The sequence below is a fragment of the Tachypleus tridentatus genome, chromosome 13 (assembly GCF_004210375.1).
Source record: "Tachypleus tridentatus isolate NWPU-2018 chromosome 13, ASM421037v1, whole genome shotgun sequence".
Lineage (NCBI taxonomy): Eukaryota > Metazoa > Arthropoda > Merostomata > Xiphosura > Limulidae > Tachypleus > Tachypleus tridentatus.
The window spans coordinates 202693431-202717610 of record NC_134837.1 but is presented as its reverse complement, the minus strand read 5'-3'; the positions used below and the strand labels follow the sequence as shown (position 1 = coordinate 202717610).

At 34.8% G+C, this 24180-nt stretch overlaps 1 protein-coding gene across 4 annotated transcripts in view; it reads left to right on the top strand.

The window, feature by feature from the left end:
- Positions 1 to 280: 280 nt before the first annotated feature.
- LOC143237789 (protein grainyhead-like) overlaps positions 281 to 24180 on the top strand; it is a 119141-nt gene continuing 95241 nt past the window's right edge. For 3 of the 4 annotated variants that reach the window (XM_076477381.1, XM_076477376.1, XM_076477380.1), the window contains exon 1: positions 281 to 453. In XM_076477381.1, the coding sequence (XP_076333496.1) occupies positions 281 to 453 (173 nt within the window). The remainder of the gene's footprint in view (positions 454 to 24180) is intronic. The other variant, XM_076477378.1, reaches the window with a different exon arrangement.

Sequence of the window (24180 nt, the reverse complement as noted above, 5' to 3'; positions counted from 1 at the left end):
TGCGATTCTCACTCGTAAGATGAAATTCTAAGAAAGCATTTTTTCCTGTTGTAGCTAATGTCCTGCAGCTAGAAGTTTCTGGTAAACAGACGCCACAAGGTGGAGCGAAACAGTTTTTCGGTGTTCAGCTGTAGCTCCGAACTCGCTCCTTGAAGAAGGACGGCTAAACTGTAGAACTGTCCTACTTATACCACACTGAAGACTTGGAGCCCAAACTGGTTTGGAGAGTTAGAGAGTCAGCCAGCCTGAACAACCAGACCCTTGGCCAGCGGTAAATACAATGGAGGCTGAAAAGACAGGTTTTTCGGGTTCGTCCGACGGTGGGGAGGCCGCCAGTAATAGCGGACCCTCTCCCACCACTCCAGCCGCCAGCCCTAACGGTACAGCCCAGAGTCCCGTCAAGACGTCAGGAACAACCGGCCCGTCTAGTTCTCAAGCAGACAGTCCCATTAGGTAAGAGCATTAAAAAATATAAGTACATGGGCAGGTGTCTTTCACCTCCTTTCTCGTACTAGCTTATGTACCTGTTCTTAAAGTGGTTTAGTCAAGTGAAAGTTGTTCTCCCGAAACCTGAACGAATTCGAAATTCAAACAAAATTAATACAAGTTTTATGACCATAAGAGAAGCGTTGTTAAACTTGTACAAACACTCAGCTCTTTACAACGTTATCAAAATTTTATCTTAAAATGTAAAAAATAATAGTCCTCAACTCATGAATCAACAAAAATTATAGATTGTCTGCATATCTTGCTGTCTTAAAGAGAAAATAATTTTAAAACTGGTATCACTTAGTTTAAATATGTACCAAATAGGAGTCAAAACCACGTAGCACTTAAACTTTAGCTACTACGGTGTTGGTGTGGATGTAGAAAGAGTTTAAGCTGTCCTTTTCCACTACATACATCTTTTGATACCGTGTGTGAATGTTGTCATGGTGTAGGATGTTGTGAAAATGTTGTCATGGTCTCCACTACGTACAACTTTGGATGCTACGTGTGGATGTTGTCATGGTCTCTACTACTTACAACTTTGGATGCTATATGTGGATGCTGTCATGGTCTCTACTACTTACAACTTTGGATGCTATGTGTGGATGTTGTCATGATCTCCACTAGATACAACTTTTGATACCATGTGTGAATGTTGTCATGGTCTCTACTACTTAAAACCTAGGATGTTGTGTAAATGTTGTCATGATCTCCACTACGTACAACTTTGGATGCTATGTATGGATGTTGTCATGGTCTTCAATACTTACAATTTTGGATGCTATTTGTAAATGTTGTCATGGTCTCTACTACTTAAAACCCAGGATTGTGTAAATGTTGTCATTGTATTTAATACTAACAACTTTAGATGTTATATGTGTATGCTATTATGTTCTTAACTATATACAGTTTTGGAGGCTATATATGCATGTTATCATGATCTCCAATACTTACAACTTTGAAAGCTATGTACGATGCATGTTATCATGATCTCCAATACTTACAACTTTGAAAGCCATGTACGAATGTTATCATGGTCTCCAATACTTACAACTTTGAAAGCTATGTACGGATGTTATCATGGTCTCCAATACTTACAACTTTGAAAGCTATGTACGGATGTTATCATGGTCTCCAATACTTACAACTTTGAAAGCTATGTACGGATGTTATCATGGTCTCCAATACTTACAACTTTGAAAGCTATGTACGGATGTTATCATGGTCTCCAATACTTACAACTTTGAAAGCTATGTACGGATGTTATCATGGTCTCCAGTACTTACAACTTTGAAAGCTATGTACGGATGTTATCATGGTCTCCAATACTTACAACTTTGAAAGCTATGTACGGATGTTATCACGGTCTCCAGAACTTACAACTTTGAAAGCTATGTACGGATGTTATCATGGTCTCCAGTACTTACAACTTTGAAAGCTATTTACGGATGTTGTCATGGTCTCCACTACACATGTCACCTACAATATGCCTTTGTAATTTCTCTGTAAAATTTAATATTAAATTTATATTAAAGATTAAGCTATAAACACAACGTTTTAGTTTGTCTTATATTTTATCATACTTTGATTAATATTTCTACCATAGTCATATGAAATCTAGAGTCACGATCTATAGCATCTTATACATGTTATTAGCCGTGACAGTCTCAAAATATAACTACAAAACCTAAATTTTCAGTTGAAAGACTGTTTTCATGTGTTCGACGACGAGATTGCAAATACTCTAATTACCGCGCGAAAAGGAAGTATTTATTGTTTGTTTTCTGATATTTTGGTATACAAGTTACCTTAAAAGACAATAGTAGAATGTGACCTAATGATTAACGTGTTCGCCCGGCATGGCAACGTGGTTAAGGCGCTTGACTCGTAATCTGAGGGTAGCGGGTTCGAATCCCCGTCGCGCAAAACATGCTCGCCCTTTCAGCCGTAGGGGTGTTATAATGTCACTGTCAGTCTCACTATTCGTTCGTAAACGACAAGCCCAAGAGTTGGCGGTGGGTGGTGATAACTTGATGCCTTCTCTCTGTCTTACACTGCTAAATTAGGGACGGCTAGCGCAAATAGCCCTCGTGTAGCTCTGTGCGAAATTCAAAAACAAAACAAAACAAACAAATGATTAAACCGTCAGGATGCAAATAAAAAAATCCACAGTTTAAAATATGGTGCTATAAAGAACACAACGTCCTTTTTCAATTGTTATTGTTCAACATGTGGAAACTTCTGGCGGTGGGTGCTACTAGCTAGCTACATTACGTCTGTTCAGTAGTTCCAAACCAGCCGTTTTTACATATATATTTTTCTCTACAAGTGGGTTTTCTCGTTATCACTAATTTTGCCTAAATCCAAAGGGTCAATGACCTGACTATTCAATTCACACGTGCATAAGGTGCTCTCGTGTAACCTGAGAATTACAGTGGAAAACTTGTGAACCTTATTCTTTTCTTCAGTTGTATTTCTAGCAAGATAAAAAGTTAACTAAGGCCGTTCAAGAAGGCTATTTTATCCTAGGTTATTTAACCAACACATCGTATTTCAGGACGGCTGGTATAGATATTAATACTTAGGTCATCTTCAGGTCAAAACGTTGTTTTCTGCTTTATTAGTAAAAATGTTAATCACCGTCACACCAAACATGCTCGCCCTTTCACCGTGAGGGCGTTATAATGTGACGGTCAATCCCATTATTCGTTGGTAAAAGAGTAGCCCAAGAGTTGGCGGTGGATGGTGATGACTAGCTGCCTTCCCTCTAGTGTTACACTCTAAATTAGGGACGGCTAACGCAGATAGCTCCCGTGTAGCTTTGCGCGAAATTAAAAACAAGCTAATACCCTTGCCAGCCGTCCCGAGATACATTTTTACTTCAAGTGGGTTTCTCGTTATCACGAATAACCATCACATTACATCCCCAGCTAGTTCAACTACCACACTGTATCTCAGGTTATTCAACCATCACATTGTACCCCAGCTAGTTCAACTCCCACATTGTATCCTAGGCTATTCAACCACCTCATTATATCCCAGACTAGTTTAACTAAAATATTGTTTCCTAACTCAACTAACACGAACTATTTCTGATAGTCAAGTTGCCACAACTAAATTAATTTACAATAAAATACTGAAAATGTAACAATTATGGTTACATTAAAACAACTCCAAGCAGGGGTAGAAATATTCTAAATTTTCAGCAGGACACATGTCCTGCTGGACAGTGAAACTTGCCGAACATTTGAAATTTTAGCAGGACACCTCAAAATTTTCACCGGACATTACCGAAAACAAGAAATCAAGTACAGACAATTATTATATAAAACAGAATCATTTTATTCATAGCACTGAAACATTATTTCAAAGCTACTGGCAACAAGCCTTGTATCCATGAAAAATGACACACCAATCAAACTGGTAGATTTAGTCATCCAGCACTAAGACATCAGCTGATGTAGACTCAGTATATCTATTGTCTCTATGTGTGTGAGTTCCATGTGGACTCACAAATCGTCTGGTTTTTTTACTGTCCTTCCACCAGGATTCTACAGATTTGCACAGTAATTCTGTGCTTGCAAGATCACAGGTCTTATTCTTAGCTAATTTTATTGTCATCAAGTCATTAAGAGAATCATTTATTAGTTTGGACCGCCAGTCATCCTTAATAACTGCCATCTTGGAAAATCCACGTTGTAGTTCAGCAGATGACACGGAAATCACCTGCATGAGGCATACTAAGGCTAACACTGTTGATCCAGGGAAAGGTTTACTGTCCTCAACAGTAATTTGACTTAACATGTGGGCCCACAATCAACTTGTACTACTAGACAGGGACTCATCTGATTTGGCAAATCTTGTGGCTTTGAGCAGTGTCTCGTGTAAGTCAGCTTGGCAAATATCAGCTGCAATGTTAAAACCATTAGCTTCTAGCAGAGCACCAAAGTGGTCCAATGGTGTCTGTAGTTCATTATGGCCATAAGATGACAATGCTTCCTTGCTTTTATGCCAGTTGCTTGGTTCAAAAATTTGAAAGGCGCCAATAAAATCCTTATCAAATTCTTCAAATCTCTCATTCAGATATGTGACAATTTTACCTATGAAGATGGCAGTTTCTTCAGCCACGGATTGAGCAACTGTTTCTTTTGTGGCATTTTTTGAGCCTCTGGCCCTTGTTTGACCACTAGTAGCAATCACCTTTCCTTTATGTAACCACTTACGAGTTTGTTCACATGTTGTGAGCTCTTTAACAATTTTCTGGGATCTCTCAACATGATTCAGCTTGCCCAGCTTCTCTTTGCAAACAGCGAGTTTGTCAGAAACAATGTTCACAGTAGCAGAATTGTCTTGCATTTTGAGACTAAGAGATGTCAAAACAGGCAGAATTGCCAAGAGTATGTCCATGTATAGGATGAATTTAAGGCTTGTCAAAGTTCCCCTTTGTCATGCAGCTTTACTTGATACAAATGCCCTGCTAAAGCTGGCCAGTTATGAGAAACTGACTCCAGAGCACGCTCTTTGTAGGCCACCCACCGGGTTCCTGTCCCTTTTGTTGGCTTTCTAACAACAATGTTGTTGGTTTTACCAGCTTCTTTGAGGCCAGCCCAGTTCTTTACCGAATTGTCATAAAACTTTCATAGGTTTTCTAAAAAGGTTTGGATACTATCAAGGTAAGCGATGTCCTTGATGGTCTTCTTAATTGCAAGTTCCAATCTGTGACTAACACAGTGGATCCCTATCAAATAAGGATTTTGCACCTTCAATTTGTTGACAAGTCCTTATTTGTGTCAAAATTGACAACTGCCCCATCAGCTGTCAGGCATACAATTGATTCAAACCAGTTGGGAAACTTGCCATATTTGGACAATGCTGCAAGTACAAAAATTAGTACCCAATATTAGTTACTTTATGTAAAAAAAAAAAAAATGTAAATTTGTACTTTGGAAAATTCAATTGCTCCATTATCTATTACACTAGTTGTGCTAGGTTAAGCTCCAATTCTGTCAGTGGTAAATACATGGTTCTTCTTGGTTTAAATCAATTGAAAAATGCTTGAGTTTTCACTAATGTATATTAATAATGGAATGACTATGTAAACCTGAATTAAAACAAATGTACATGAAATATTGTCCAGTTTAATATTTCTTAATTAGGAATTCAGGATAAATTCGGAAAATTCTCATCCCAGGTAATTAAGAAACCTTTACCTGAACTAAGTGCCTGTAGGAAGTGTTCAGAATCAGCCTTCTCAACTGACTGCAGACACAGGAAGTGGGTTACTGGGTAACAGTCACTGTCCAAGTATCTTACATAGACTATCTCCTGCTCAATGTTGGCAGTGTCTGTTGAGCTGTCAGTCATAATGCCAAAGAATAATGAGGTGTGCAGACGAGATCTGACATTAATTGCAATTGTTACTATGTAAAGATAACTGCTTGTTTGTCATTGGCATAATGTTCTGTTAAGTTTATACCAAAGTTGTGCTCCTGCAGCAACAAAAGCTCTTGAAACTCACTGAATGGTTTGGCAATCAATGTCATATAAAGGGCAGCCCTGAACAGCACAAGCAAACGATCTTTCTCAGTCTGGTTAAGTTTGCTCAATTCTTTTATCATGGGAGTTAAATCAGGTGTTTCTTTTGCTGTCTTAGCTTGACAACTTAGACTGTGGGCACAACTGTTTTCATGCTCCTTAACAGCACTTGCTCTCAGGTTGGAAGATCCTGTTATGAAGGTGTTCTTCTGCCTTCCACTACTTTGGTCATATTCCTGACAAATTGAGCAAAACATCAGTACGGTAGCGTTATTATACTCCAGCCATGGTTGGCCTCTATTCCATTCATCCTGGAAACGACAAGTAGGCTTAGCACCAGTACTAGCAGTAACAGTTTTTGCTTTAACACTTGGGCTTGAGTCAACAAGCTTGGGTTTTTTCACTCGGGGTTCCATAGTATTGTCTTCTGATTCATTAGTCTTGCTCGTGAAGCGAAACTGAAATAGATCGTGAAACTTTCCCGTTTTTTTATTATCAGACGCTATGGTCAGATCGTCGTGAATGTTTGGCAGTCACGTGACTATCCGGGACGGCACGGATAAGGCGACCTAAAAAGCGCATTTTGTGAGCGTTCACGACCGTTTTTTAAACTTTGCTTTTTTTGTCTTAAATTAAATGTTAAATTTTGCAAGTTATTTTCCACTCATTGTAGAATATACTTTTAAGCAAAATCTTTGGGCTGTGCATACACAGCTTTTGCCTCACTTATTTTTAAGGGGACGATGTATTTGTGTGATAGATGGGAAAGTGCCGGTCAAACTTGAATTTTTAACGGACATGTACGGCTTTAAATAGAAAATTTCGAACCCTGACTCCAAGTAACCTGGAAAGGCTTCGTCAAACATTATTTCAACCTGTAGGCAAAATCACACACGATAGTCTAATGAAATGTTTTTTCTAAATTTTAACTAGTTCTAGTCAATAAGCCTTAACAAAATGTGCCACGGTTAGTGTAAACCTGTGTACAGTAAAATTTACTGAATAATTACTATATAATATAGAATCGTTCGAGTTAAAACTGCCAATTCATTCATGTTTTAACTAACATGCGTTTTTAATTTATGGTCTTGACACCAATGTCCAGACAGTATAATTTTAAGATATCTCATAAACTTCATATTTCAGGGTCCAGATGACCATACAGTATAAAGTTCAAATCTACCAAAATATCCCACATTAATGATACTATATTAGGTTTACTAAATAAATTATAAGGTATTGTAATACCATATTGCATGTGAAAAGGTTTGTTTTTGAATTTCGCACAAAGCTACTCGAGGGCTATCTGTGCTAGCCGTCCCTAATTTAGCAGTGTAAGACTTGAGGGAAGGCAGATAGTCATCACCACCCACCGCCAACTCTTGGTCTACTCTTCTACCAACAAATAGTGGGATTGACCGTCACATTATAACGCACCCACGGCTGAAAGGACGAGCATGTTTGGAGCGACGGGGATGCGAACCCGTGACCCTCATATTACGAGTCGCTCGCCTTAACACGCTTGGCCATGCCGGGCCGTGTGAAAAGGTATTCGAACATTAAAACAGGAACAGTAATGTTATTTTTATACAGTCTTAACGGTAAGAGATTTTTGATAAAACTGAGAAAAAGTTCTGTAATTAATGCTTCATGGCCTATAATATATACTAGTGCTATTAATACAGTTCATAGATTGAACAAATAATACAATGGACTATCTTCTTCATGTAGAAACAAATAATTATTACAGATATTACTCATTGTAGTGGAGTCTGGGACTGTATGTTCACAATATTCCCTGATTTTAAATTAATTAATAAACTAAATACTGTTAATATAGCGTTACATATGTGTTGTGCTATAATTCCATTTGATCACACCATTAAGCCCAATTTAAAGTATTTTCTTTCTTAATTTTGGACGATCATCGAACCATCACGAATGTTCCTGGTGTCCCAATGTTCCAAGCCACCCTTGTTTTGGGTTTGACAAAATAAGTTCTTATTATAATGAAACTAAAGTTATAATTGTTGAACGTCTCTGGTAGCTAAGTTTCTGTAAACATATTGTTTAAAGTCTCATGTAGTCCAGTTTGTGGAAAGATATCACTGTTGAAAGTCTCTGGTAGTTCAGTTTTTGTAAAGATATCATTGTTGAAAGTCTGGTACTTCAGTTTATATAAAGATATAACTGTTGAAAGTCTCTGGTAGTTCAGTTTTTGTAAAGATATCATTGTTGAAAGTCTGGTACTTCAGTTTATATAAAGATATAACTGTTGAAAGTCTCTGGTAGTTCAGTTTTTGTAAAGATATCATTGTTGAAAGTCTGGTACTTCAGTTTATATAAAGATATCACTGTTGAAAGTCTCTGGTAGTTCAGTTTTTGTAAAGATATCATTGTTGAAAGTCTGGTACTTCAGTTTATATAAAGATATAACTGTTGAAAGTCACTGGTAGTTCAGTTTATGTAAAGATATCATTGTTAAAAATCTCTGGTGGTTCAGTTTGTGCAAAGACACTATTCTGCTGTTAACCTCCAAGTAAGTTTAGCGAAAGAGATTGTACTAAAAGGTTATTATACTCAAGGGTATGTATTTGGAAGATTTTCTTCCTAAAAAAGTGTCACTAGTTTCAGAATATAGTTTTATTGTAATAGTTCAGCATATAAATATGTGGGCAGAAAAAGTCAGAAAACAGCATTTTGATATCACTATGTAACACAACTTTTGTTCCTGGATAGTATGTGTTATTTCTTAATTGCTTATGTTGTCAAAGCACAGAAAATGGCCATTATTCCCTTCAAACTTTGCTTTTGTGACCCGGATAATGAAATTTAGAAATTAACTTATTTTCTATGTAAAAACAGGAAACTTGCACATTTTCATTCACATAAGATCTGAATAAAACAACATATGAATCAAGATTTACGTGTATTTGTACTAAAGTTATACAAAAATGAACACAAATGTTTAAAAGTGAGTAGTTTTTCAAGATTTGCGACTGTAATGTAAATCACTCTCACGTATGAGCCCCCAAATATAGTCTCCCATCATGTTTTTGTTATACGCTTCTTGGTAGCGATGCTTGAAGTCCAGTATATCTTGGTGGAAGCGCTCGCCTTGTTCTTCTGAATATGCTCCCATGTTCTCCTTGAGTTTATCAAGTCAATGATATGGATTTTCAGGGACATCCTGCAGCGCATTGTACCGTAGAGTAATGTTGTAATGTGCAATGGTGGGATCAACATCTTCTGGAGGTCCACTAGTGGCTCACACTTGACGTTGTGCCTCCTCACAGAGAACTCGGTCCGTTTTGGCCAGTCTTTCCTGTTGTAGTCCTCTGCGGTGTCCCTGCTGTCCCAAAAGCAAAGATAACAGAGAAGCTTGGTAAAGCTTTGGAGCCCTATTAGGAATGCCACCACTCTGAAGTCTCCGATAACTTCTCAGCCATACTCATCATACTTCAAGGCTTCTAGCAAGGTCTTGATACTGTTGTATTCCTCTTTGAGGTGCACCGAAAGATATTTAAATTATAAAAGGTCTAAAATTTGTATAATATAAAATATTACTATTCAAGCAAGCAAAAATTGTCTCTCTTACCTTCTAGAGTTTGTTTATTTTTTGCAGTATTCGCAGGTAAAATGAGGTGCCCAGGATTTGTTTTGATCCCCGACAGGCATGCCGAAATATGCCTTGTAGGCTTCACACATTTTAGTAGATGCTGTTACAGAGTACTTTTTCGCACATCTTGATAAATTGGCCACATACATAGCAGAATGGGTCTGAAGAATGCTTGCAGCTTCTTGATGGCATCTCTGTTAAAATATGTAGGTCTATGAGTTCACTTAGGGAGCTAGAACTAAACTGCAGTGGTGAATGGTGAGCCCCTGTACATATATGACTATGGAAAGTTCTAGAAAATTCTTGTAAGTTCGAGAAAATTCTCTATCAGCTACTCAGCATTGAATCTACCTGGAATGTTCTGGAAAATGGGTAAATTTGAAAATTTCATTACCCAGGTTACAAAAACAAAGTTTGAAGAGAAAAATAGGTCTTCTTCATTTACTTTAGGCGTAAGCAATTGGGAAATAACACTTTCTGCTCGGGAACAAGAAAAAGTAAAAATTTTGTTACATAGTTTAGTAGAAATCCCTTTATAAGCATATCAGTAAGAAGATCAAATTTAAGGATGTTAATAATGAACAGTTTTAATGTAGTTTAATTTTAAAATCCTGTTAAGTTCATCTGAATCTTGTCTGAATTATCTCCCGTCAACACACTTTCATTAGATTTGACTGTACAGTATCTAATATAGGTGTGATAACTTTTTAAGTTCGACACTCTTTAGACAAGTATATATCAAGTAGCACGAATAGTTTAATTTCTCTCTTTATTTTAAGTAATAATACAATGGCAAATGATAAAAAAATATCGTTAACAGTAAGTTCGTGATTCAGTTGATGGCACTAATTTTAAGTAAAGCCGGTTTTCCAGAATATCGAGAAAAACTAGGTTTTATAATGTCGAGATATAACCGTTATCTAAAGAACAACAATGTTCCAGAATATCGAAAGATAACCATTGTCTAAAACAAAAGCTTGAGTTCTAAAATTTCGAGGAAGTAACCTTAGCGTAAAGAATAGCTGATCTTTGAAAATATCAAGAAATAACCCTCGCTAAAGAAAACCTCATTTACCAGAATGTACACAAATAATCTTATTAAAAGAATAGTTTTGGATCCACAATAACGAGAGCTAACCTTAGTCTAAGAAAAGCCTGGGTTCGAAAATGTTGAGAGATTATCTCAACCATTTGGTAAAATTACACAAAATATAAATGAAGAAGTTTATTTCAGTAATTTAGTAGAAAACATTTACTTTCAGCTACGTATGAAGCAAATATTTGAATTTATAGAACTGTCGCAAAGTAGTAGCGTTACTGATACATCTTCAAAAGTAATTTTTTCAAAGAAACACTCATCAAATTACGCGTTTAATTACCAAAGATAACCAATGAAAAGTTAAGACTAAACTTTTGAGAAAAAAAGGTGGGTAAGTAATAACTTAAACAATAATATTTGCAGTTCTTTACTTTCACAATGACACTTTTTGAAAGTTATAATATTGTTGTAAGCTTAATTTATTTGGTATTTTAATTTTAATGTTTGTCTGCTGGAGTGTGCATGAGGCAATATGTAGATCTTTTATGAAAGTTTAAGAATCTGGAAAGTTTGTGCAGTATAATTATCACAGTCAGGAGTCATCATTTCCGAACAGCGAGTTTTTAGTTAGTCTGTTTGTTATCAATCGACAAGTGAGGAATTTCTTAGTTAGGCTTACACATTAGTCTGGGATTTCTGTTCAAAATTCTTTTTACGTGAGGCCTATAAAGAAATATAGCTTATATAAATTACTTTGTTATCGTTACATAGATTGGACTTAGTATTATGTTCATCAAATAATTCGAAAGGACTTTCCAGACGAGAGAACACATTATAACAATATAATTATTTTGATTTGTTTAATTTTCACTGTAAATCCACTTGTATGCATTATATTTTTAAGAAAATTAATACCAAACAAACATAAATTGCAGCATTGGAGAAATAAATGAAAAAGAAAATACATTTTGAGTAACGAGCAGTAACTTTATAAGCCTAACTCCTACCTCATAACATACTTTCAATTAGGACTGGTAACTAAGCCTAGCTTATACATATTACTTCCCGTAGTGCAAGCAGCACCTACTCCTAATTTTTATATCATAATATAAATATGACAGTTAGTTATAACTACATGAAATTTATAGACAGAAAATCTTCAAAAAAGCTACTGAATTCACATGCTGAACTTTAACATTTAAAAAATATCAAGTATCACCTCTTGTTTTACGCATGAACGAGCAGCAACTAGAACTATCACGTAAGTCAATACACTTAAAACCGTTGTCAATAGAAGAGTTGAAATATTAAAACTTCTATCGTACATCTGGTGACTAGACTTTCTGTACTGAGGTATGAAGTTGTTATAGAATACGATCCGTAAAACTGTTAACCACTGTGGAGGTGGTTTTTATATAACAAAATACAGACATCTAAGCTCCTTAAAGTTATCTTTGGATGTCTATCTCCAAGGGAAGAAAATAAAACCCACCATTTATTTTTCAAGAAATCATTCATTATAATATTTGTGTAACCGCATCTTGTAACTAAACCTAATTTATATATATGAAATTTTTAACATTTCTGATTCCAAAAATAGATATAAACGATGCTGATGTATGACATTTCTAATAGTGGAGCAGGTATTCTGATTAAAATTTTGATGAGGTTACCCGTTTATTGCTGTTTTAATTATCGAACGGTTGCGTGTCCACAAGAGGCTGTGACTGAGGTAAGCTCGCGATTATTTTAAACCAGAAAACTTTTAATTTCAAAATTGTTGTGCAAAGCTAAATGTACGTTGTCATCTCTAATTCTGAAGTGATAGAATAGAGGATAGGTAGCTTGTTAACGTGTCTACGGCCAACTTTTGTACTGTTAATGTTTGGCAGGATAGTGAGATTTAACCCTTACTTTTATAGCGCATCCACGTGTGAAACGTGAAAGAGCGTAACTGTGGCAAGGACCCACTAACCATAAATCCCTGAATTCACACTCAGAATACCATAAGTACTTGACCAAAGACGTTATACTAGCAACAATTCACGTTGATTTTAAAATGTATGTTCGAGGTTAAGTTTATACAAACTTGGAAAGGAGGAAACTGTACCTCTAACTATATAAAAATTATTTGAAAGATGTAAAAACAGCCTCAAAATGTACAAGTCTCAGTGAAAATTAAATAAAATGTACGAGCGAGCTGGTCTCCTCACTGCTTATTATATATTTTTCATCATTTTCTTTTTTTCTCGAAAAGTGCCCCTCCGTACTTATAGATTTTATCTATTCCCTTGCTAGGACCCACCATATTTTTATAAACTGCAGGGAAGTTTCTGTCGCGCAATTAAAGTTTACCTTCTTGATTGTTTTTCCGGCACAACACATGTACCTGTTTCACATTGGTGAAGGTCAGAGGCGCAGTATTCTCACGGGTCTGGTTCCGTGTTGAGTAGACAACAAACCCTACCTTAAGTTCTTATCTAATTTCTCAACGTTGATACATAACTAAGCTCGCATGCGTCACGTGATCGCTGTTGCCTGAGGCTCCACCTTCCCCGCTGTTTTCAGACTGAACGTGGGCAGACACTGACCGCTCCACGCCCACTTATTGAGAAGGGTGTTCAACTACAAACACATACATATAAAGTACGATGTGTTTCCTAAAGAGATTTGAAGTTGTTGATAAATGAGACAATAACTAAATCTGAAATCATTTATCAACTATTAATTAAGAAATGTTAATTAAAACAATATTAGAAAACAGCGAAATCGTGAAAAAAGAGAAAGTAATCCATAGGAAATAAAAAATTTCACGTCCCCAGCTGAGACAGAGGTAAGTCTACAGATTTACAACAGTAAAATCGGGGTTCGATTCCCCTCAGTGGACACATCACATATGTGGATGTAACTTTACAATAAGAAAATATACATACAGAGTTTAACTGTTTTAAACGAAAAAAATAATTAATGATAACATGGTAAGTCGTCGCTGTGAAAAACAAACAGAAAATGTCATTTAAACATGTTAAAGTTACTTGCTACAATAAGTCGACATTTAAAATATGTTAACGTGTTGAACTGGTCAGTACATGAAGGAAAACACATAATAGTAATTTCATTTAAACGTGTTAAAGTTACTTGCTACAATAAGTCGACATTTAAAATATGTTAACGTGTTGAACTGATCAGTACATGAAGGAAAACACATAATAGTAATTTCATTTAAACGTGTTAAAGTTAGTTGCTGTAATAAGTCGACATTTAAAATATCATGTTATCATGTTGAACTGGTCAGTGGATAATGGAAAACAAAACAGTAATGTCATTTAAAAATGTTAAAGTTAGTTGTTACAATAAGTTGACATTTGAAATATCATGTTATCGTGTTGAACAGGTCAGTACCTAGAGGAAAACATAAAACTGTGAAGTTATAGTAGTAAATATGTCGCTGCAATAAATCAGGTGTTAAAATGTCATTTACATGTGTTAAACCTGATGATACGATAAAGGAAAACAAAACTCTTGTGATAAAGTGTTATCCAAGTTGTAACAGTTAATGTTATCTGAATGATAAAGATGTTGAATATATGAAGTTAATAAAGTAGGAAATAAACCATGATAACATATTAGAGTGTTTAGGTAAAACGAGGGCGAACAAAGTAGCATGTTAACATGATAAAGTGTATTGTAAGGTAAAATGTTATGCTAAGGTGTTAAAACGTGTAAAGCTATTAAAGTACAATAAAGTTTCATATTAGAACAAGATAGTTGGTTAAACTTCTGTTTTGAAGTTTATGAACATTAGCAGCACTTGAATCAGTTTGAAGAGAGTCTAAGACGAAAAAAAATGTCTTTTGTCTGTCGGGAACAGTTATATTTCTCATTAAATGTTCTAAAGGCTTAAAATTAGAACGGTGTTTCGTAATGGTGATTAGAGTGACATTGTATACTAAAAAATACGTGTTTCATAGCGTCTATAAATCTTAGAAAATCAAACTCTAAAAGAAAGAAAACATCAGCTACCAATCACCATCGTTTGAAGGCTACTGATATGATCATCCATATTATTAGATGGTGTAAGACTTAGGAGCACACGTCCCTGGTGGACATGCGCAGACATTTGTTCACCTGTGATTTCTCAGAACTGTTAATTTGCCTTGCGGTTATTAACGTATAAGGCATGTGTGTAAGGTAGACGTAGGGAAATATTAATGTACAGAACAATACAAACCTAAGGCCTAATTAAAAGAAACCACGATTTTCGCGTACATATGAAAATAATTGTCAATTTATTCTATTCATATTTGATAATCTTTGAATATATATATATATATATATATATACATACACAGAGAAAGAGACATATATATATATGTTATTATTATTATTTAAAGTCGAAACACAACCGTCAGCAAGTAAAAGATTTTTTCTTTACTTGAATTGTCAATAGAACAAGCAATCTAATATGCTCTTTCTTAATCATTACTATTACATTATTTGTATTTTAACCAAACAACACATTGACAACCTAATGTATTAAAGAGTTAACATGTAAACTAACATTATGTAACATGCATTGCACAGCGTGGCTACTTATTGCACTTTTAAACATAATTATTTATCAGAAGTCTGCTCTCTTGTGAGGTTTATTCCAAGTATTTACCATCATTCAACAGTTTATTACTTCGTTTGATTCCAAGAATTGACAATAATTATATAGTAGGTTCCCTCCTAGACCTCATTCCAAGAATAGAATAATTATGCAGTATGTTTCCTCCTAGACTTGATTCCAAGGACTGACCATTATCTATAATTTCCCCCAGTCTTGATTTCAATGAGTGACCATTATCTAGCAGCAGCGCCGCCGCCCCCCGATTCTTCATTCCAATGATTGACCATTATCCACCAATCTGTTCCCTCGAGAGGTTTATTTCCTCTGCACAACCATCGTTAAAACTTAAAATCATTGATAAAGTTTCAAGTAATAAAGCTTGCATTATACACAAAAGGAATGTATAATATCACTTCTTGTCAGAAAAACTACGTAATGAACATGAAAGTGGAAGTTAGTTCATCTAATTAAACACACTTTTGTTATATTTGTAATCTCGTGTTCAGAGTTTACACTGATACAAACAAAAGATACCCAGTTTTCACATCTCGTGTGCAGTGTTTTAAGAGACATCGCTTCCCATATTTTAGCTGAATTCATTAAAATGTTAATGGTGTATAATACTTTGCTATTGTTTCATACTAAGAAACTAATTTTCTCTAAATGTTACATGTCTGGCAAATACTAATTAATCGTTTTCACCAACACCTTCAGTGATAGTCTTCCGATAAATTGAATATTCTATAGGCGTTAAGAAGTCAAATAACAGATTAATTTTTCATATTTCTCATGTGTATATTAATTGCTCTGATGAACGCCTTCTGTTCACTGAAAAAGATTTATATTTGTGATTAGCTCGTGCCTTCGTTTGCATTCGTCAAACGGCTACTGTGGCTACTTTATTACTGACTTTCAAAAAACGCCTTATAACTACTTTATCAATTAGCCTATTAATACATGTGGTTCTAAGTGTTTTTGTTGAAATAATTTAAATGTTCCGCCCACTACAAAGTGTTCGGTAGAATTACATCGTATAACTCGGACTGATTGAATCACCTTATGTTGTTGTACGTTTATGCGTCACAGTCCATACGATCAAGTATAATTATTAATTGGTTTATTTATTTATTTCTCCTTTCTTATTCTTTGCGGCTTTCTTAGAAACTAATGTTTATGGTAGTAGTAGACCAGGATTCGATCCTGATTCGTCTTGATAAATGGTGTGCTATCCTCTAACATCTGACCAACTAACAACTTCAAAAGGAATATTCAGGTTTCAGTAGCTAGATTGAGTGGTGGATTCAGAGGGTTTTTTCGGTATTTAACTTTTTGCACTGAATTCTGACGTATTATATATTGTAGTACACATATACACCAGATGTTGTAAGTTTTGTTTCTGCTGTTCATAGGGTCTTAGGTGATTTGATGTAACCCACAAGACAATGTGAGATGGGATATTGAAGTTATTTAGGGACACCTCGTACTCGCTTAGAAGAACCCATCGTCAAAAAAAATGATGTTTTTTATAGGAATATTTATTGGCGCCATGTTGTTGAAAAGCACTCTATGAATATTGTGGTAGTGGGTATGTTATAAGAGTGACAGTTAAATTTCAATATTCGATTAGAGCGGCTCAAGAGTCTTTTCTGTCAGTTCAAAGTTAAAGACACTGAACGTAAACAGTCCTTATTTAGTTTTACACTAATATCTGGAACAACCCCAATTTTCTTACACCTTCAGAATTTGACATTTCAAGAGTGAACGTTTGATTTTTTTCCATTTGACATTTTTATTCAACGAGTCGTTGACTCGAATTTCTTTATTTTTCTGACATCAGGAAAAGATTGAACCAGGTGCTCTATTTTTACAGATACAGAAATAGTATATGAGTTTTTTTTATATCGATGAATCCACTTCTCTTGTTCAAGTATAAAACATGGCCATTGTGAGCCTAACAATTTCTGAAAGGCAGACATTAGAGTTTAAAACATTAGCGCGTGGGTGTTTTATCTTTTTTACATGCTATTTCCTGTGTGTACAGAACATAATATATCTTTAAAATAAAGAAATAAAAGATTTACAAACAGTGTTTGATTTATAGCTCAGTTTTGTTTAATATACGACGGTTGTAACTTGTGAACGCGTTTCTAATGTGAAAAGAAGGTCTGGACGGTTAATAGAAATTATATTCCGCCCTTATTGTTTACAGGAAAACATGAACAAAATATTCAAGATATTTTTCATACATTGACCTTAGACTCTAAATAGGGTGTTATTAAATAAAAGACGAACTATCTTTTAATGAGACGTGTACTTAATAGAACAGCAAATCGAGATGTTAAATTACAAAAAAGTTAATAGTTAATTCCATGAGAACCTGGTTTGTAGTACTTCTAACAGACTTGTCTTCTTAACTGGATATCATAGAGCTAACTAGGGGCAGCTTTCATCAGCAATATCATGGATATTACTATCTATTATAACAGACTTGTCTCAACTGGATATCATGAGGCTTCCTAAGGGCAGCTTTCATCAACAATATCATGGATATTACTATCTATTATAACAGACTTGTCTTAACTGAATATCATGAGGCTTCCTAGAGGCAGCTTTCATCAACAATATCATGGATATTACTATCTATTGTAACAGACTTGTCTTAACTGAATATCATGAGGCTTCCCAGAGGCAGCTTTCATCAACAATATCATGGATATTACTATCTATTATAACAGACTTGTCTTAACTGAATATCATGAGGCTTCCCAGAGGCAGCTTTCATCAACAATATCATGGATATTACTATCTATTATAACAGACTTGTCTTAACTGAATATCATGAGGCTTCCTAGAGGCAGCTTCCATCAACAATGTCATGGATATTACTATCTATTATGACAGACTTGTCTTAACTGGATATCATGAGGCTTCCTAGAGGCAGCTTCCATCAACAATATCATGGATATTATTATCTATTGTAACAGACTTGTTTTGTTAACTGGATATCATGAGGCTTCCTGGTGGTGGCTCTTGTCAACAGTATCCTAATTAATATTATTTAGTTTAGCTTTGGTATCTGATATTCTGGGCACTTTTACTTAAAAATCTGGGTTTTTTTAACTTTGTCATTTTGTTAATTTATCGAATATATTGTTAGTTTCACACTAGGTGGATTGGAATATATTGCTTTTAATATGTACAAACACTGGCTAGATAAGAAGATGTTGCTGGTGATATGTAGAAACACTGGCTGGATAGGAATGTATTGCTGGTGATATGTGCAAACACTGGCTAGATAAGAAAATGTTGCTGGTGATATGTACAAACACTAGTTAGATAGGAAGATATTTCTGTTGTTATACATACTATGTGTTACAATATTCATCTGATTCTTACCTAGACTTGATATAATTCCAACATGAAACGATAGATTTTCTCCTCCTGAATTCCAATGAATTATTTATTGTTCTGAATAACTATGTTTGGAATATCAAAATGAGAAACTGTTTTTAAAGGAAGACTGTCACATTTCCATGACAATTTTCACATATTGAAATACCAAAAACTTTCAATAAAATTATTTGCTCTTAAATTTTACGATAAGTTTAACCTTAAGGCATAACACAACACTTGCACATATATCAAGATTGATAAGCCTAATTCTAAGGCAAAACACAATGCTTGCACATATACCATGATAAGCTTAACCCTAAAGCATAACACAACGCTTGCACATATATCGTGATAAGACTATCCTTAAGGCAAAACACTACACTTGCACATATATCAAGAATGATAATCCTAACCCTAAGGTAACACACAGCACTTGCACATCTACCATGATACGCTTAACCCTAAGGCAAAACATAACGCTTGCACATATATCAAGATTAATAAGCCTAACCATAACGCAAAACACAGCGCTTGCATATATACCATATTAGTTGGTCATTGCCAGACGTTTTCGCTGCTAAGGACACAACTTTTTTATCTCCTGATAAACTTTTGAATTTTTCAGCTATTTTCCTAAAATAATTTATTCTTTTAAATCTAAAACCTAATAACCAGTCCTAAAAGAAGTGAAAAGTTTGGTTGTTACGTTTTGATGCATATTATAGATTTTAAGCCTAAATTTTTAGATTATTCTCAATTACTTAAGAATATCGTATGTCAGTTAATTAGGTTTCGAGTTCGTTGACAGAGATGTTTCCAGGAAGATTTTTGTCTCCTTGTTCCGCATGTTCATTTATTAAATGTAATTAATTTCACTTCTCCTAAGGCTACGTTCTTGTATCTTCCTAGATTCACCGAATGGTGTTTCACGATAGTCTGTATGAACAGTTAGTTCTTTTCAGTCAGCAGGTTTCGTCCTCGCAGATTTTTCCTCAGCATATCTCAGTATGGGGGATATTCGTATGCCACAGGTCAAAAGCTATAAATAATTAACGCTAGGAAGAAGGGGAGATTTACTTATTATAAAAGTTACAACAGACTAATCTTGATATCATTGCTAAACATTAATGGGATTTAAAGTTCGCTATTTATATGTTTATTTCAGTCGCGTAAAACCAAGATACTCAACTGTGTGTGTAAGTGCAAACTAGTTAAAAGAAGGGAAGACATTACGGAAGTAGGTATTAGTGAGATAAACCATGTGTTTTTATAGGAGATCAGAACCTTTCATGAGATGGATTTTTAAATTTGTTAGCCACCTACAGAGGTACCTTTTCTTGTAAGAGAAGAGAAGCCCTTTAAAGTTGAATATTAAGTTCGTCAGTCACCCACAGAGATACTTCTTCTTGTAAAAGAACAGAAGCCTTTGAAAATTGAATATGAAATTCGTCAGTCACCTACAGAAGTACCTTTTCTTGAAAGAGAACGGAAACCTTTGACACTTCAATATGAAATTCGTCAGTCACCTACAGAGGAATCTTTTCTTGTAAGAGAACATAAAGAAGCCTTTGAAAATTAAATATTAAGTTCGTCAGCCACCTATAGATGTACCTTTTCTTGCAAGAGAAAAGAAGCCTTTGAAAATTGAATATTAAATTCCTTAAGCCCCTTCAGAGGTACCATTTCTTAAAAGAGAACAGAAATCTTTGCAACTTAAATATTAAGCTTTTAAGCTGCTTACAAAGGTACCTTTTTTTTTTAAGCGAACACAAGCATTTGAAAATTGAATATGAAATTCGTTGGTCACCTAGAGAGGCACCTTTTCTAGTAAAAGATCAGAAACCTGTGAAAATTCAATATTAAATTCGTCAGTCGGTACAGAGGTACCTTTACTTGAAAGAGAGCAGAAACCTTTGAAAATTGAATATTAAATTCGTCATTCACCTACAGAGGTACCTTTTCTTGTAAGAGAATAGAAGCCATTGAAACTAGAATATTAAATTCGTAATCTGCCGACAAAGGTAACTTTTATTGTAAGAAAACAGAAGTCTTTCAAAATTCCAGGGCCCGGCATTGCCAAGCGTGTTAAGACGTGCGACTCGTAATCTGAGGGTCGCGGGTTCGCATCCCCGTCGCTCCAAACATACTCGCCCTTTCAGCCGTAGGGGCATTATAATGTGACGGCCAATCCCACTATTCGTTGGTAAAAGAGTAGCCCAAGAGATGGCGGGGGGTGATGATGACTAGCTGCCTTCCCTCTAGTCTTACACTACTAAATTAGGGACGGCTAGCACAGATAGCCCTCGGGCAGTTTTGTGCGAAATTCAAAAACCAAAACAAACAAGACATCCAAATTCCATATTAAGTTCGTCAGCCTCCTACATAGGTAACTTTTCTTGAAAGAGAACTGAAAGAATACTTTGAAACTAAATTTTATGTTTGTAAACTGCTTACAAAGGAACCTTTTCTTGAAAGAGAACAGAAACCTTTGAAAATTGAATATTAAGTTCGTCAGCCACCTACAAAGGTACCTTCTTTTGTAAGTGAAGAGAAAGAAGCTTTTCAATCATGAATATTAAGTTCGTGAGGAACCTACAGAGGTACCTTTTTGTAAGTGAACGGAAGCCTTTGAAAATTGAATATGAAATTCGTCAGCCACGTGCAAAGCTACTTTTTCCTGTAGGAGAACAAAAAGAAGACTTTCATACTTGAGTATTATGTTCGTCAGTCACCTACAGAGGTACCTTTTCTTCTAAGAGAACAGAAACAAGCCTTTGAAATTAAATATTAAGTTCGTAAGCAGCCTACAAAGGTACTTTTTCTTTTAAGAAAATAGAAAGCTTTGAAACATGAATATTAAATTCGTTAGTCAACTACAGAGTTTTCTTTTCTTGTAGGAAAACAGAAGCCTTTGAAAATTAAATATGAAATTCGTCAGTAACCTATAGAGGTAGCATTACTTTAAGGGAACAGAATACTTTAAAAAATTGAATGTTAAATTCGTCATATTCCTACAGAGGTACCTATAAAGGTAGTATTTCTTGTAAGGGAACAGAAATCTTTGAAAATTGAATATGAAGTTCTTCAGCCGCCTACATAGATACCTTTTTTTGTAAGTGAAGAGGAATAATCCTTTCAAATTTCAATATCAAGCTCGTTAGCCGCCTACAAAAGTATATTTTTTTGTAAGAGAACAGAAGCCTTTGAAACTTGTGTATTTAATTCGTCAGTTACTTATAAAGGTACCTTTTCTCATAAGACAACAGAAGCCTTTGAAAATTGAATATGAAATTTGTCAGTCAACAACAGAGGTACCTTTTCTTGTAAGAGAAGAGAAAGGATAATTTCAAACTTGAATATTAATCTCATGAGCCACCTATAAAAGTACCTTTTCTTCTAAGAGAACATAAGGAAGCCTTTGAAATTTAAATATGAAGTTCGTTAGCCACCTACAGAGATACCTGTTCTTGTAAGAGTACAGAAGCCTTTGAAAAGTGAATATGAAATTCGTGAGTCACCTATAGAGGTACCTTTTCTTGTAAGAGAAGGGAAAGGAGCCTTTCAAACTTAAATATTAAGTTTGTAAGCTGCTTATAAAGGTACCTTTTCTTGTAAGAGAACAGAAGCCTTTGAAAATTGAATATTAAGTTTGTTAGTCACCGATACAGTTACAATTTCTTATAAGAGAACCGAAGCCTTTGAAAATTGAATATGAAATTCGTCAGTCACCTAAAGAGGTATCTTTTGTTGTAAGAGAACAGAAGCATTTGAAACTTAAATATTATGTTCGTAAGCTGCCTACAAAGGTATTCTTTTTTGTAAGAGAACAGACGCCTCTGAAATTTGAATATTGAATTTGTTAGTCACCTACAGAGGTACATTTTTTTGTAAGAGAATAGAAGCCTTTCAAAATTGAGTACGAAATTTGCCATTCACCTACAGACGTACCTTTTCTTGTAAGAGAAGAGAAAGAAGTGTTTGAACCTTGAATATTAAGTTCGTGAGCCACTTACAGAAGTATTTTTTCTTGTATGTGATCAGAAAGAAGCCTTTGAAGTTTAAATATGAATTTCGTCAGCCACCTACAGAGGTACCTTTTCTTGTAAGAGAACCGAAGTCTTATAAAATTGAATATCATATTCGTCAGTCACCGTCAGAGATATCTTTTCTTTCTGGAACTTTAATATTAACTTTCTCAGCCACACGCAGATACTTATTTATTTCTCAGGATTCATTTTTTGCGTATATTTATAGTAACACACTCCTCTCTTGGAACTTGAGTGTTGAAGATCTCTGTTTATTCACCAATGTTCTATTCCTGCCCATTCATTCATAAATATGGGATTTTGAACTAGTTTAGGTCGAATTCTGACTTTAAATTGTTTTTCTTGGATGCAAGAAACCTTTAGTGTTGCGACCTCTTTTCCTTAAGTAATTACCCATGAAAATATTCCATTGTAACAGTTGTTATCTAAATGTCCTTCTTTTTACACATATATTCTATAAAACATTGTAACAGAAGTTGTTATCTAAATGTCCTTCTTTCTACACATATATTCTATAAGACACTCTTATTTTTGTAAGATTGGCTAGAAGAAAGTGAAAATGTGACGTCAGTGATGCTAAGAATGTATACGCTTGCATAGGTATAGGGTAAGTAATTTAATGACACTTTATCTTAAAGAGACAAATTCATTGAAACAGATCAGTTTTAATCGTTCTCTAAATAAACTACTTGTTACAAATCAGAACAAAACTTTCTGATAGAAGGAGAAACTAAACGTGTTCAGATACTCTGCTAATTTCGTGTTAATATATGTTTTCGTTAGGAAGTTTCGTGTTAATATATGTTTTCGTTAGGAAGTTATGAACCCATATGTTGTACTGTCTAAAAAATGCTTATTGCTGTTTAAAGAACACTATCTCAACGTTTTTATTCTGATATGAAATAATTTGACTTATGAAACGCACCATTCTGTTGCTTAAAAATTAGAATCACCCAACGTACCATATTTTTCATACCTGAAATATCTAGATTCACACAACGTACCATACTGTTTACGCCTGAAATAACTGGACTCACAAACAACTTCGCGCTGTCTTGATCAGAAATAAGTGAACAAAATATCTGAACATATCTTTTGTATTAAACTTGTAGCTTACATCATGTAAATGATAACCAATATTTCAATATCAATGTTTTGATTTCACGAAGCTGCTCATCAATAAGGAAAGTTATACATATTTAATACTATCACAACCAAAACTCACACCTTTCTCGAACTAGGCATAAAATAAAGCATGTCAGATACATTTTGATATTGAAAGGTTTTCTGACATAGAACTAAATCTAAATAAATTTAACTTTTCTTCCGGATGAATCATTAAGTTTATATAAGTCACCACAAACCTTGCCTCTTATCAATGAAGAATTTACGATAAGGATTAATTTATTGTTCAAGTTTCAAGAGAGTACAATACAAACATGATATT